The 12,887-nt window shown below is 42.7% G+C and overlaps 1 protein-coding gene across 1 annotated transcript in view; it reads left to right on the top strand.

Moving 5' to 3' along the window:
* Positions 1-10,398, top strand: part of LOC103581907 (mitogen-activated protein kinase kinase kinase MLK4-like) — a gene marked incomplete at both ends in the record, with an annotated part of 26,172 nt that extends 15,774 nt beyond the window's left edge. Inside the window, 3 exons of the mRNA XM_008563621.1 lie at positions 1,715-1,895; positions 8,720-8,868; positions 10,223-10,398. Coding sequence (XP_008561843.1) covers positions 1,715-1,895; positions 8,720-8,868; positions 10,223-10,398 — 506 coding nt within the window. The remainder of the gene's footprint in view (positions 1-1,714; positions 1,896-8,719; positions 8,869-10,222) is intronic.
* Between the last annotated feature and the right edge of the window lie 2,489 nt (positions 10,399-12,887).

Raw genomic sequence — 12,887 nt, 5'->3', positions numbered from 1 at the left:
CCCCTCCCCCCACCCCCTCCCTCCCAGATCTCACAGTCTAGTGGAGGAATCGAGGCGAACACACATAACCATTGCACGCCAGGCCTCCTGTGTGCTGTGATGGGAGCACGACTTCCACGTGAGTCCTAGGACGGAGCACTAGCTCTTGCTCAGGGGAAGTTGGGAGTTTGCACCAGGAGGGCAGTGTCTGAGCTGATGACAGGCCAGCCTGCCATTGGCACAGGGAGCTCACCTGTGGAGGAATGAGGTGGCAGGCAAATGCAGACGTCACGACTGTCCCAGGTTTAGGACTGTGGACGTTGTCCCTGAGCTATGGGGAACCTTCATGACTTTTTTTTTTCCCTTTAAATGCAGGTCTGTTGAGGTCTAGTTTACACATGGTAAAGTCCACCCTCTGCGAGCGTACAGTTCCAGTTTTGACAGATGTGTGTAACCCTGAAACCACTGCCACCAGCATCAAGGAACATAGTTTCCATCACATCCTTCGCCATCAACCCTTTTGCTCAGCCTCTGGCAACTGCTGATCTGGTGTCAGGCCTCGTAGTTCTTTTCCCAGAATAATGTCTCAAGGAATCACAGCGTGTAACCTTTTAGGTCTGGCTTCTTTCACTTCCGACGTAATGGGTTACAGATTCTCCCATGTTGTTGCATGTTTGTAGCGTGTTCATGGAAGGCTTAAAAGATAAAAGAGTGACATTCCACTTCAGGAAGAGAGTCTGCCGGTGCTGGTGTACAAAATGGATTAGGGCGAGGACAGATGGCAGCATCCAGCTTCTCAGAGCCTTCTAGAAGGCCCAGGGACCTTCTGCCTGGTTCTAGGCAGAGGAGAATGACCCAGGGAGAGAGGACCCAAAGGTGCTGGGGAAGGGTGGGGCAGGGGGGTGCAGGTAGAGAGCAACTAAAGCACATTTACTGTGGCTGCAGACTTACCTGAGACCTCAGGGACAGACACTGGCCTGAGCTCCGCTCCTGCAAGCTGTTCTTGTGCGTCCTGAACGTCGTCGGGGGCTGGGGGAACCAGCACCTGGATGAGGTTTCTCTGAAGTTTTTGCTTCTTGCTATGTTTTGAGCTCTGATAAAACAATGCTATCTCATAGATTGTCTTCATGAGTTAAAGTATCTCTAAGCATTTTGCAAATTTAATATAATGTTTGATGACAATGACTCATGGTAATCAATCAGCTATTTGTGATGCTCTACAATATATTCAGTAGAAAAGACTGCACATAGGTCAGGAAGGAATTTCTTGCAAGAAAACAGTATATTTTTTCATACCAGGTAAACTTTCACAGACTTCTGATCCTATCTGTGATATCTCAGTGTTTCTTGCCCCTAGAAATCATTTACTCTCTCGGAAATAGAACCACAAAGAGAGCTAAACCGTGTTGTGTCTGTGGATTTTTTTTTTTACCTATCTGTGATATCTCAGTGTTTCTTGCCCCTAGAAATCATTTACTCTCTCGGAAATAGAAACACAAAGAGAGCTAAACCGTGTTGTGTCTGTGGATTTTTTTTTTTTAATGTGTGACTTCAGGCACAAATGACCTGCTAACAGTTGTGACATGCATGCTGTAAGTAAGATAAAATGGTTAAGGACAGGTTCATTCTCATGTCCTCTGCCAACGGCAGTGACAATTATGTTTTTAAATGTCGTAGAAAAATCATGACTGAAAAATGAGACTATAAAAATATCCCATCTCTGATTTTTCTTCAGTTTTGCTCCTTGAGAAGATAGAGCATGATGATGTCTTCAATAAGACGTTGAAGATCACCGATTTCGGGCTGGCCAGGGAGTGGCACAGGACCACCAAGATGAGCGCGGCGGGCACCTATGCCTGGATGGCCCCAGAAGTGATCAAGTCCTCCCTGTTTTCTAAGGGAAGCGATGTCTGGAGGTGAGCGCCGCGTGTCTGCTCTGCAGATGTCTGCAGACACTGGTTGGTTGCTTCATGTCACTGAATCCCAAATATCCAATCATTCTGAGCATGCATAGTGCAGACCTTTTTGGAGATGGTTTTATGGTTTTGCTCAAGAGAATTGTAATGACAGCACGACAGGTTACTTGAGGTTTTTACTGTCCTGTGACTTCCTTTGCTAGGAGAACCGTCTTGTTTAATCTGAAGATTGATTAAAACCGGTCATGTAATGACGAAGATGCCAGCTGTCCTGATTTGACCATCATATATTGTACACAAATACTGACAGTCAACTCTGTACCCCACAAATATATATAATCAATTATGTTTCAGTAAGAAAAATAAAAACTGGTTCTAATGTGAGTTAGCACCGGTGCCAAGATGTTGTAAGGCCTGCCAGGAAATAAATGTTCACTTTAAGCAAACTTGTGATTCCTCGTGATTCACAAACAGTATTAGCATGGAAAGAGGATGAGAGAAAAACTTAGACCAGTCCCTTCATTTTATAGGTCGCCTCATCTAAAGATAGAGCCTCCTGTTCGAAGATGGAGAACTGGACCTACTGGAATAGCAGATTATTTTGATTTTCCATTCAGCCATGTCTCAGTAGGGGGCTGAAGATGTTGTCAGTAGCAGAACCACAAAGAAAAATCACGCTGTTTAATAGTTGCAGTGCACAGAGAGCTTCCTGGCCTTTGTTTAGGGCTCATAAAATCCTATGGGGCAGGTATGAAAATTCCAGCTTTTGTCTGTCACTTTTTAACAGCTTTATTGAGATATAATTCACATACCATACAATTCACCCATTTAAACTGTACAATTCAGTGGCTCTTAGGCTATTTTTGTAGAGTTGTGTGTCCACCACCACAATTTTAGAACATTTTTATTATTCCAGAAAGAAACCCTGCACCTCTTAATTCATCACCCCCAAAGCCCTCTTCTTAGCCCTAGGCAGTCAAGATTTGCTCATTTCTGGACATTTCGTGTAAATGGAGCCTTATTTTATTTGTCCTTTGTGACTGGGCATCGTGTTTCAAGGTCCATCCACATCGTAGCATGTGTTAATGCTGCATTCTTTTATGGCTGAAGAATATTTCATTGCATGAATACACATTTTGTTTATCCATTCGTGTGTGGATGGACATTTGAGTTTTTGGCTATTGTGAAAAATGCTGCTGAGAACATTCATGAACAAGTTTTGGAAGGACATGTATCACCAGTTCTCTTGGGTGCATACCTAAGAGGAGTGAAATTGCCAGGCCGTATGGTACTTCTGTGTTTAGTCACTGGAGCAACTTCCAGGCTGGTATATTTTATTCTCACCAGCCGTGCACAGGATTCTGATTTCTCCATGTCCTTGCCAGCACTTGTTATCTGACTTTTCAATCCCAGCCATTCTTGCAGGTGTGATGTGGTATCTCATTATGGTTCAAATTCCAGTTTTTTGGTTTGTTTGGTTTTTTTACATAATAATAGAAAACCAGGGCTGAGAGGGAAAATGTCAGTTGCTGAGAATCCATTTCTGCTAAGTAGCAGGACTGTACTTAAACCCAGATCTGTGTAACTTCAAAATTCATTTTCATTAAAAATTATTTTTCCCTTTTAATCATTGGATATGCTAGAAGTTACCATGTCAAGTTCATACGTGAAGTGGCGGGGATCTTTGCCAGTAAAAGTTGCATAGAATTGCTTTACATTTAAAGCCTACCCTTTGCATTTAAGATATGATTTTAATTGTTCTACTTACAACTTTTAAGAAATTTACCCATTGGCGGCAGGGTTCTGTTGTGTCTCAGAGCTGGCTTAAGAAACACAAATGCTGGCACCCTACCTTTTACTTAATGAATTAGACTCTCTACTGGTAGGGGCTGAGCGTGTGTGTTTTTATAAAGCATTAAATGTGTTCTCATTGAATTAATTACAGTCATTTTCTAACCAGATGAAAAATACCAAATTACACAAGTGAAATGGCTATCCTTTTAAGAAATCATTCTTTAAGACTCTTAAAAACTATAAAAACACATCATAAATCAACTTTACATTCAAAATAATGTGTCTTAAGACTATAACCATTTTATTTAGTGTGCTTCTATTATAAACTTTGTAATTGCAAGGTATACAAGTCCTGTACAATCATGCTTTATAGTGACCTTGTCTATTGTAAACATAGAAGAGAATCAGGAAGTAAGCAAAAAAATAAAAAAATAAAATTACCCGTTAAACCCAGCCAAAATATAGGTCTTCAAGTGCATCCAGTCATTGGAGAGGTCTCCTCTCAAAATCTGTTCCTTTATAAGATATTCTCCATTTTACAAAGCTTGATGATCTAATTTTCATTAAAAGCAGCTAATTACGAGAGGGATGCCAAGCTGGTGATAGTAAAAACTGGCAGCAGAAAGCAAAGTCGGTGGCAAGAAAGTATCACCCCCTGGAGCTGCTGGGTTGTAGGATCAAACAACCCTAGACATCTCCAAACACAATAATATGTAAAAGCAAACTAGAGTCGTAGGATATCACGGGTAAGAGCAGGGGAGATGATCTCTCTGAATTACACACACCATTGCTGTGGAATCTCTTTATAACATTCGCATAAACAGAAGTTCCATATGGAGAGCACTGTCTCACCTCTGCAGTGCTGGGGCCTGGGACTGTGTACCTCCAGGTCCTCTCCTGTTCCCTGACCTTTGTCCTCACCAGTTACTGCACTGCAGGGTAACTGTCCTGTGCACTTAGCTAGACATCACCACGTAATTTCTACAGCAGATATTATTATTACTCCAGTTTTAAGACGAGGTTGCCGAAGCACTGGGAAGTTAAGAAATCTGCTTAGGGTTGTAAAACTAGGAAGCTGCAGACTCCAGTCCCAGGACTAAGGTCCATGACTCCTGCTCCCGTAGCCCTTAATCCTTATGTGACTTGACTTCTCAGGGGAGCACTTCATTGTACAATCTCCCATCTGGTTTAAGAGAACAGAAAAATATGTATTACATGATAGAAATGGTTCCATCGAAAGTTACGTTTTTTCACATTGGTTTTTCATAATGTGATAAGCCCTCTTTCTGGAAAAAAAAAGACCTGTCCTGGATTATTCATTCTCCGAAATTTCCAAGAAGCAAAGTTATGTTGTTGTTATTTTTTGGCATAGTTTTGTTATTTACTAATGAGGATTTCTTTGAATTTAGACAATTGTCAGTTATTCTGTCTATGAAATTTTCAGTCCCCTGTTCTGAGGTGATCTTTGTTGACTGATCTCTGAGTTAAGTTTATTTACTCCTGCAATTATGAAGGTGTCTCTACTAATGAACCATAATACAGATGCCTCTGACATCCTGATAAACCCATGTAAGTTGAAAATAGCTTTGTCAAAAATGCATTTAATGCACCTAACCTTCTGAACATCATAGCTTAGACTAGCCTACCTGAAGTGTGCTCAGCGCACTTACATTAGCCTACAGTTGGGCAAAATCTTCTAACATAAAGCCTATTTTCAAATCAGTATTGAATATCTCGTGTAATTTATTGAACACTCTATATTAGTTATTTTATTTATTTATTTATTTATTTATTGAATATCTCGTGTAATTTATTGAACACTCTATATTAGTTATTTTATTTATTTATTTATTTTTTGTCTTTTTCGTGACCGGTAAGGGGATCACAACCCGTGGTGTGGTGTCACCCGCACCGCACTCACCCAGTGATTTTTTGTCTTTTTCGTGACCGGTAAGGGGATCACAACCCGTGGTGTGGTGTCGCCCGCACCGCACTCAGCCAGTGAGCGCACAGGCCATTCCTATATAGGATCCGAACCCATGGCGGGAGCGTCGCTGCGCTCCCAGTGCCGCACTCTCCCGAGTGCGCCACGGGGCTGGCCCTGAACACTCTATATTACATTGAAATTGCTACTGTTTCATACCATTGTAGAGTTGAAAAATCCTTAGGTCAAAACATCATAAGTTGGGGACCATCTGTATAGATCATTTTCGAGAAACTAACCTGATAATCTTTGAAAAATATTGGTTTCAGCTTAACAGCTAGCAGTTTCCTAGCCCTGTATAATTTACAAGTATTTCATTTTATTAGTACAAGGGTAGTTCAAAAAGCTCATGAAAAGATTCGTATTGTTTTTTTTTTTTTTCCTTTTTGTCTTTTTTCATGACCGGCAACGGGATCGCAACCCTTGGTGCTGCGCCCGCACCTCGCTCAGCCAGTGAGCGGCCGGTCTGTATGTGGGATCCAAACCCTCGATGGGAGCACCGGCACGCTTCCCAAGTGGCGCACTGTAGCAGTGCGCCACCGGGCCGGCCCTGTTTTTTAATTTTATTTTTCCACGAACTTTTTGAAGTACTCTCCTATTATATATATTTCTTATTTTAAAATAAGACAGTGCTTTGAGATGGCAGAGGAAATATCACATTATTTTATGGCATCGCTGCGTTCATTGAAGATCAGATTTACGGGCCCTGCAAGGAGAGACATCACTAGTGAGTGCTGGTGCTGCCAAAGCTCAGAGTCCACTCTTCGGCCTCCAAATCCAGTGGGTTTTCAGCGCTGGCCTGTTACTTCTCCTGTTCGGAGCCCGAGCCCCTGGCTCAGGACTCAGGTCCCTCTGCTTAGGGCCAGAACACCAGCCAGAGCGTCCCTGAGGCCCCTCGGATGGGCGCGTCCTGTCGTCCCTTGCACTGTTTTTCTAAGTGTCCTCAGTGCAGAGTCTGGAGCCCAGGGGGCACTCGTGGAGGAGTCTTTCCAAAGTCTCCACCTCTCGGGATGACCCAAGCCTGGACTGCAGATGGTTGCCAGCTCTTTGCAGATCAGGTCTTCACAGTCGGCTTCTTCTAGTGTGATGTCTTGAATCCCCAGCTCTCTGAAGATCAGATCATCAAGTGAGACTCACAAATCGATTCTGCAGCCAAATTAAAATAATTTCTGTAATTCTGAGCTGCTTTGCCTTTGGCATATTGTACTACTTTCTCTCTCTCTGATATTTTAAATCTATGCGTACATGTTATGTAGAAGCAGCACACGTAAGAAACGAGAAAAGCTGTCTCTAAACTTCAGACTTGGTTTTAACTTAAAGCTAATGAGGTTTCTCTTTTTTTATATTGAAACATAATTGATTATATATATTTTGAGGATATAGCATTATGCCATCATCTATGTATAATATGTGATGATCAAATCAACACTATTATTATTTTATTTTTAAATTTTTTTCCTCTGACTGGTAAGGGGATAGCACTTACTTAAGAGTAAGGACGTACAGTATTTCTCTTTCTGTGCCTGGCTTATTTCACTTAACATAATTTTCTCCGGGCTATTCCATGTTGCTGCGAATGGCAGAATTTCATTCTTTTTTATGGCTGAGTAGTATTCCATGGTCTATACATACCACAATTTCCTTATCTGCTAATGATGTTTTAAAAGGTTAGGAAAGTAGGGCTTCACCAGATACACTAATGGAATTTAAAAAGAAGCTAAATATGACAGTGTTCCAATTTGTGTATTTCCATTAAAGGTCAAGTGAATCATCTGGAATGATTCTGATTTTTTAATGTGTTAACAAAAGATAACTTGAGTGTCCTTCATGTTTAGAGAAAGAATAAGGGAAAACAGAGGTACTGACCTTTATAGTAGAAGAAAGTAAATACATGTACCCAGAAGACTCATTTCCACACTCTGCTACTCTGAACAAAGTTGAATTTGGGGACCTTAGAGACTGTGCTATGGGTCTGTGATGAATTTGGTTCTTTACCTTTATTTTGAAAATTTGTTTAGAAATCCCATCCTGTGCCTTTTCTTGTTCTTGCTGGTGACCGTGTTTGCCTTTGAAGAACTGATGTAGCAGGTGCAGGGAGGGCGGTGTCTGCTCCTGACCCTGTTCTCCACTCCCGTCCCACCTCAGCTTCCTTCGTTACAGAAAAAAGAGGCTGTGTCCTGCCAGCAGGTGCCAGGAGGCCCACGCTGATTTCTTTTATCCATTACCATTAAGTAATATGGTGGGAATGTTAGTAACACACCTGAAATATAAAGGGACAGGCAGAAAGATAAACAATTTCAAAAACCATTTAAAAATTGTTAATGGGGCCGGCCCGGTGGCGCACTGCTACAGTGTGCCGCTTGGGAGCGCGGTGGTGCTCCCACCGAGGGTTTGGATCCCACATACAGACCGGTTCCCGCTCACTGGCTAAGCGAGGTGTGGGAGCAACACCGAGGGTTGCGATCCTGTTTCCGGTCCCGAGCTCACTGGCTAAGCGAGGTGTGGGAGCAACACCGAGGGTTGCGATCCCGTTGCCGGTCCCGATTCGGTACGGGCATGACACTGAGGGTTGCGATCCGTTGCCGGACATGGAAAAAGACAAAAAAAAAAAAAATTGTTAATGAGCATGACACTCTCTGTCCTGCGGTGTGTGTGGCATGAGATTTCTGTGGGGCTGGGCTCTTCAGTGTCCTAACAGTCCTCCAGAGGTGTTGCGTAAGAGATAGGCCACATGACTCTTAAAGTGTGGCCTGCTTCTGGACCCCTTTTTGCTCAGTTGTGTACTACTGCCAAGCTCCCTATTCTTTAAGCAGTTTTAATTCCTGCAATGGATGCATGTGTGATTTCAGGGGGGAATGTATTTGCATGTGTTTGGGTTATTGACTGAAAGAGCCCACCTCCCAGCTTGGGATTTCAGCCCCTCCTGAGCTTTGCTGGAAGGGAAGATCCTACCAGGAGCAGGTACTGATGTGTTTATCCCGTCAATGGGGTCAAAAGGGAGAGACACCCTGTAGCCCCTTTAACATATGAAAACTTGGCTTTCCAGCTATGGAGTGCTGCTGTGGGAGCTGCTCACGGGAGAAGTCCCCTATCGCGGCATTGATGGCCTTGCCGTCGCTTATGGGGTAGCGGTCAATAAGCTCACTCTGCCTATCCCGTCCACCTGCCCGGAGCCATTTGCCAGGCTCATGAGAGGTATTTGTTTAGCCTTTGTTTCTGTGATCTGTATGAGCAAAGAGAATTACTCATTAGAATATCTATTTTTTTTTTAACCAGAAAAGCCATTTTTGTGATTCCAGTTTTCAAATTCATTTAAGTAATTATACTGTTTTAAGAATGAGAAACTTTGCCTTTGATCTAAAATGTCAGGTAAAGACAGCCCTCCAACGCCTGCAACCAGCCCAGCAATGACCACCAAGCCACTGCAGGAAGTGCCCCAGGCTCCTGAGCCAGGGCGGTGGGGGGGCCAAGGGCCTTGGCCACGCCTCCCCAACACCCACAACCAGCCCAGTGATGACCACTGAGCTGCCGCAGGAGGCATCCTGGGCTCCCAAGCTGGGGCAGTAGTGGGGCAAGGGCTTCAGCCACACCCCTTTGCCATCTGCACCCCACCCAGCAATGGCCAAGCCACTGCTGGAAACCCCTTGGTCTCCCCTGCAGGAATGAGGGAGGTGCCACAGGCCTCAACCCCACCCCTCCTCCTTTCTCCTCCCACCCTATTTTCTCTCCTTTTCCCTCTCCCAAACTGCTCCACAACATCATAGAATGCAAAAAATAATAACAATACTACTAAAAAATAAAAATAAAAATAAAATGTCAGGTAAAGTTTTGATGAATGAAGGAACTTAAAAACAGTCTGGTTTTATCAGTGACTCATTTATGTACCAAACTCAACTGAATAGTAATAAACTTTTTTACCAAGCACACTAGTAGGGTTCAAACAGTACTGAATTGGCTCCAAATCTTCTATTTTTAAATTCAGCCTAATGATCAGACGTGTTTTACAGTCTTAACTGGCATGGTTTTGCCATGATCTTGTCTGTTTGATCCTTACCTTTTAAAAATTAATTCTTTCTGTATGCAGCAAGTTACCTTATTTCATAATTAGGTTATTTTTTAGAACTTCTCCTGTGATTTACACATTTTAGAGACTTTGGTTTTCTTGGGTGGAGCTGTATGTATAATTCTATATCAGTAGATGGTCTGGCCATGCCAGCCTGGGACCCTGAGTCAGAGTTCACGGTCAGGCCTGGGAAGCACGCACCCATATATTAAATGTGGTATCCTATAAACAACAGCAAGCCTATCTAATATTAATTATTACGTATGCTCTGACATGGACACTGTATAATATAAACTGTTCAAAGTATGATGAATCAAAGTCAAATCTTCAGGAGCAGACACTGGAAACATGGGCTTCTGGTTTAGAATGACAGATGTTAACTTGAAAAGCATTTTATTGTAAAACATTTCTTAGAAACCCTGATGTCTTGGCAATCATCCGAACTGGACGGAGAGATGGAATTAGCGTGGTTGTCTTTTGTTTTAGAATGCTGGGAACAAGACCCTCACATCCGCCCGTCATTTGCCTTAATTCTGGAACAGCTGACCGCTATTGAAGGGGCCGTGATGGCTGAAATGCCACAAGAATCTTTTCATTCCATGCAAGACGACTGGAAGCTGGAAATTCAGCAAATGTTTAATGAGTTGAGGACAAAGGAGAAGGTGAGGGAGATTTTTAATTGTGCGATGTACTCACATTTATGAAAATTACAGAAAACTGTAGCCGAGAACCACTGTTGGCATTATCGTAAGATATTTTCAGGTATCATATTTATTGATTCTTGCTTCCTTCAGTTTAAAAATAAAACAAAAACAAAACAGAGGTGTACTCAAAGTGTATAATTGGGGAGGGGCCGGCCCGGTGGTGCACTGCTACAGTGCGCCGCTTGGGAGTATGGCGGCGCTCCCGCCGAGGGTTCGGATCCCACATACAGACCGGTTCCCGCTCACTGGCTGAGCGAGGTGCGGGCGCGACACCGAGGGTTGCGATCCCGTTGCTGGTCCCGGTCCGGTACGGGTGCGACACTGAGGGTTGCGATCCGTTGCCAGACACTAAAAAAGAGACAACACCGTTGCTGGTCCCGGTCCGGTACGGGCGCGACACTGAGGGTTGCGATCCGTTGCCAGACACTAAAAAAGAGACAACAAAAAAAAAAGTGTATAATTTTTTAAACCCTTTTTATTAAAGGAATTTTTATTTTTATTTTTATTTTTTTTTGTCTTTTTTGTGACTGGCCGTACCGCGCTCAGCCAGTGAGCGCACCGGCCATCCCTATACAGGATCCGAACCCGTGGCCTCAGTGCTACCAGCACCGCACTCTCCCGAGTGAGCCATGGGGCCGGCCCCCCAATATCATTTTTTAACCAAAGTATTTTAAATCAAATGCTAGATTCGTGTCATTTTACCTATAAATGCTTCAATGTGCATCTCTAACTGGTAAGAATTTTTAAAAATAACTTCCTTGCCATTCCCATATCTAAAAAATTAACAGTGGTTTTTTTAATATCATGTAATATTTGGTCCATATTCAAATGTCACAAAGATGTCTTCTTATAGTTGGTTTGTACGGACCATAATTTATACAAGGTCTGTGTTGTTTTTGGTGGTCTTTTAAAGCCTCTTTTATGCAAGTTCTTTGCTATCTATGTCCTCTTATTTCCAAGGCTATTGGTTTGTAGGAGGAACCAGGGAAATATGTACATTTTGAATATTTTAACATAATCAGTTATGCTATGCTTTTAAATCTTATGAAGGAATAAAATAAGCCTGGTACTTCTAGTACCAAAATCTGTATTAGTCAGGGTTCCCACAATCAGCCTTCGGACGTGGAATGAGCCGTGCTACCAGCATCCAGTTTGCAGATGGCCTATCATGGGACTTCTCTTCACAACTGCATGAGATACCTTAATAAATCCCCTTTCATATATGTCTAACATACAGAAGCTGCTGCTTTGTTGCCAGGTACAAGGTGAAATGTGAGGTGTAGAAACACACCTGGTTGGAAGGCAGGCTCGTTGGGAAGGGAGTTGAGTTAGCATAGTTTCTTTTTTTTTTTTTTTCTTCCTTTTTCGTGTCCGGCAACGGATCGCAACCCTCAGTGTTGCCCCAGTACTGGACCGGGACCAGCAACGGGATCGCAACCCTCGGTGTTGCTCCCGCCCCTCGCTCAGCCAGTGAGCGGGAACTGGTCTGTATGTGGGATCCGAACCCTCAGCGGGAGCGCCGTCACACTCCCAAGCGGCGCACTGTAGCAGTGCGCCACCGGGCCGGCCCAGCATAGTTTCTTTTGGTTGATGGCATATGCTATTAAAGGCACTGAAGACCCCAAATTCCAGGCATGGCTCTGAGCTACAGAGGTAGCATTTATTATGTTAAAGACATTTTTGTAGTACTGGAGCATTTCGGCGAATCAAGGTTTATTCTTGTCTGAAGTGTACAGTTGTGGAGTATTTTGTTCTTCTATGTCTGTTCAGTGTTTCTGCACGTATATTCATAACATGTCATGTTACATCACAACATTGCAAGTTATTGATAATCTTTATGAAGTCAGACAATCCTTCAGAAAGGAATTTTTATGCCTTGTACGTTTGTGATGCTGAAATAGTAGAATTCTTTTTGGATAGGGGATATTGTGTCGCTTAAATAAAGATTCCATGTGCTCATTCCAATTCACGACATGGGAGCATGGAATTATGGTATAGCTAGGGGACTTTTTCTCCTGTTTGTCACCTGGACTTGTGCATGTGGCTCTGCCTTGTATCTCTAGACTTTCAGTGACTGTCCAGTGAGAGCCAGTAGCCAACCTACGTCTAAAGAAAAGGGCAAAAGAGAGACCAAAAAGTGGTGGTTTGATACAAGCTACCATGTACTACTCTATGTGACATCAAGTACCTTACCCCCAAATTCTCTCCTTAAGTAGCTGACTTATGTTATGATACTAAATTGAAAATTAATACCACATATATCATAGGCTTTCCCCAAAATACAAATTGTTTTCTTTAAAAAAAATACAATCTAACGATGGGCCATAATAATCATATACATTGTATATTGACAAAAAAAAAAATACAATCTAAGGATGGGCCATAATAATCATATACATTGTATATTGACAAAAAAAAAAATACAATCTAAGATGGGCCATAATAAT

Source organism: Galeopterus variegatus, unplaced genomic scaffold, assembly GCF_000696425.1.
Source record: "Galeopterus variegatus unplaced genomic scaffold, G_variegatus-3.0.2 Scaffold14245, whole genome shotgun sequence".
NCBI classification, from domain to species: domain Eukaryota; kingdom Metazoa; phylum Chordata; class Mammalia; order Dermoptera; family Cynocephalidae; genus Galeopterus; species Galeopterus variegatus.
Note: the sequence above shows the minus strand (reverse complement) of the source record. Positions and strands in the feature narration are given on the sequence as shown.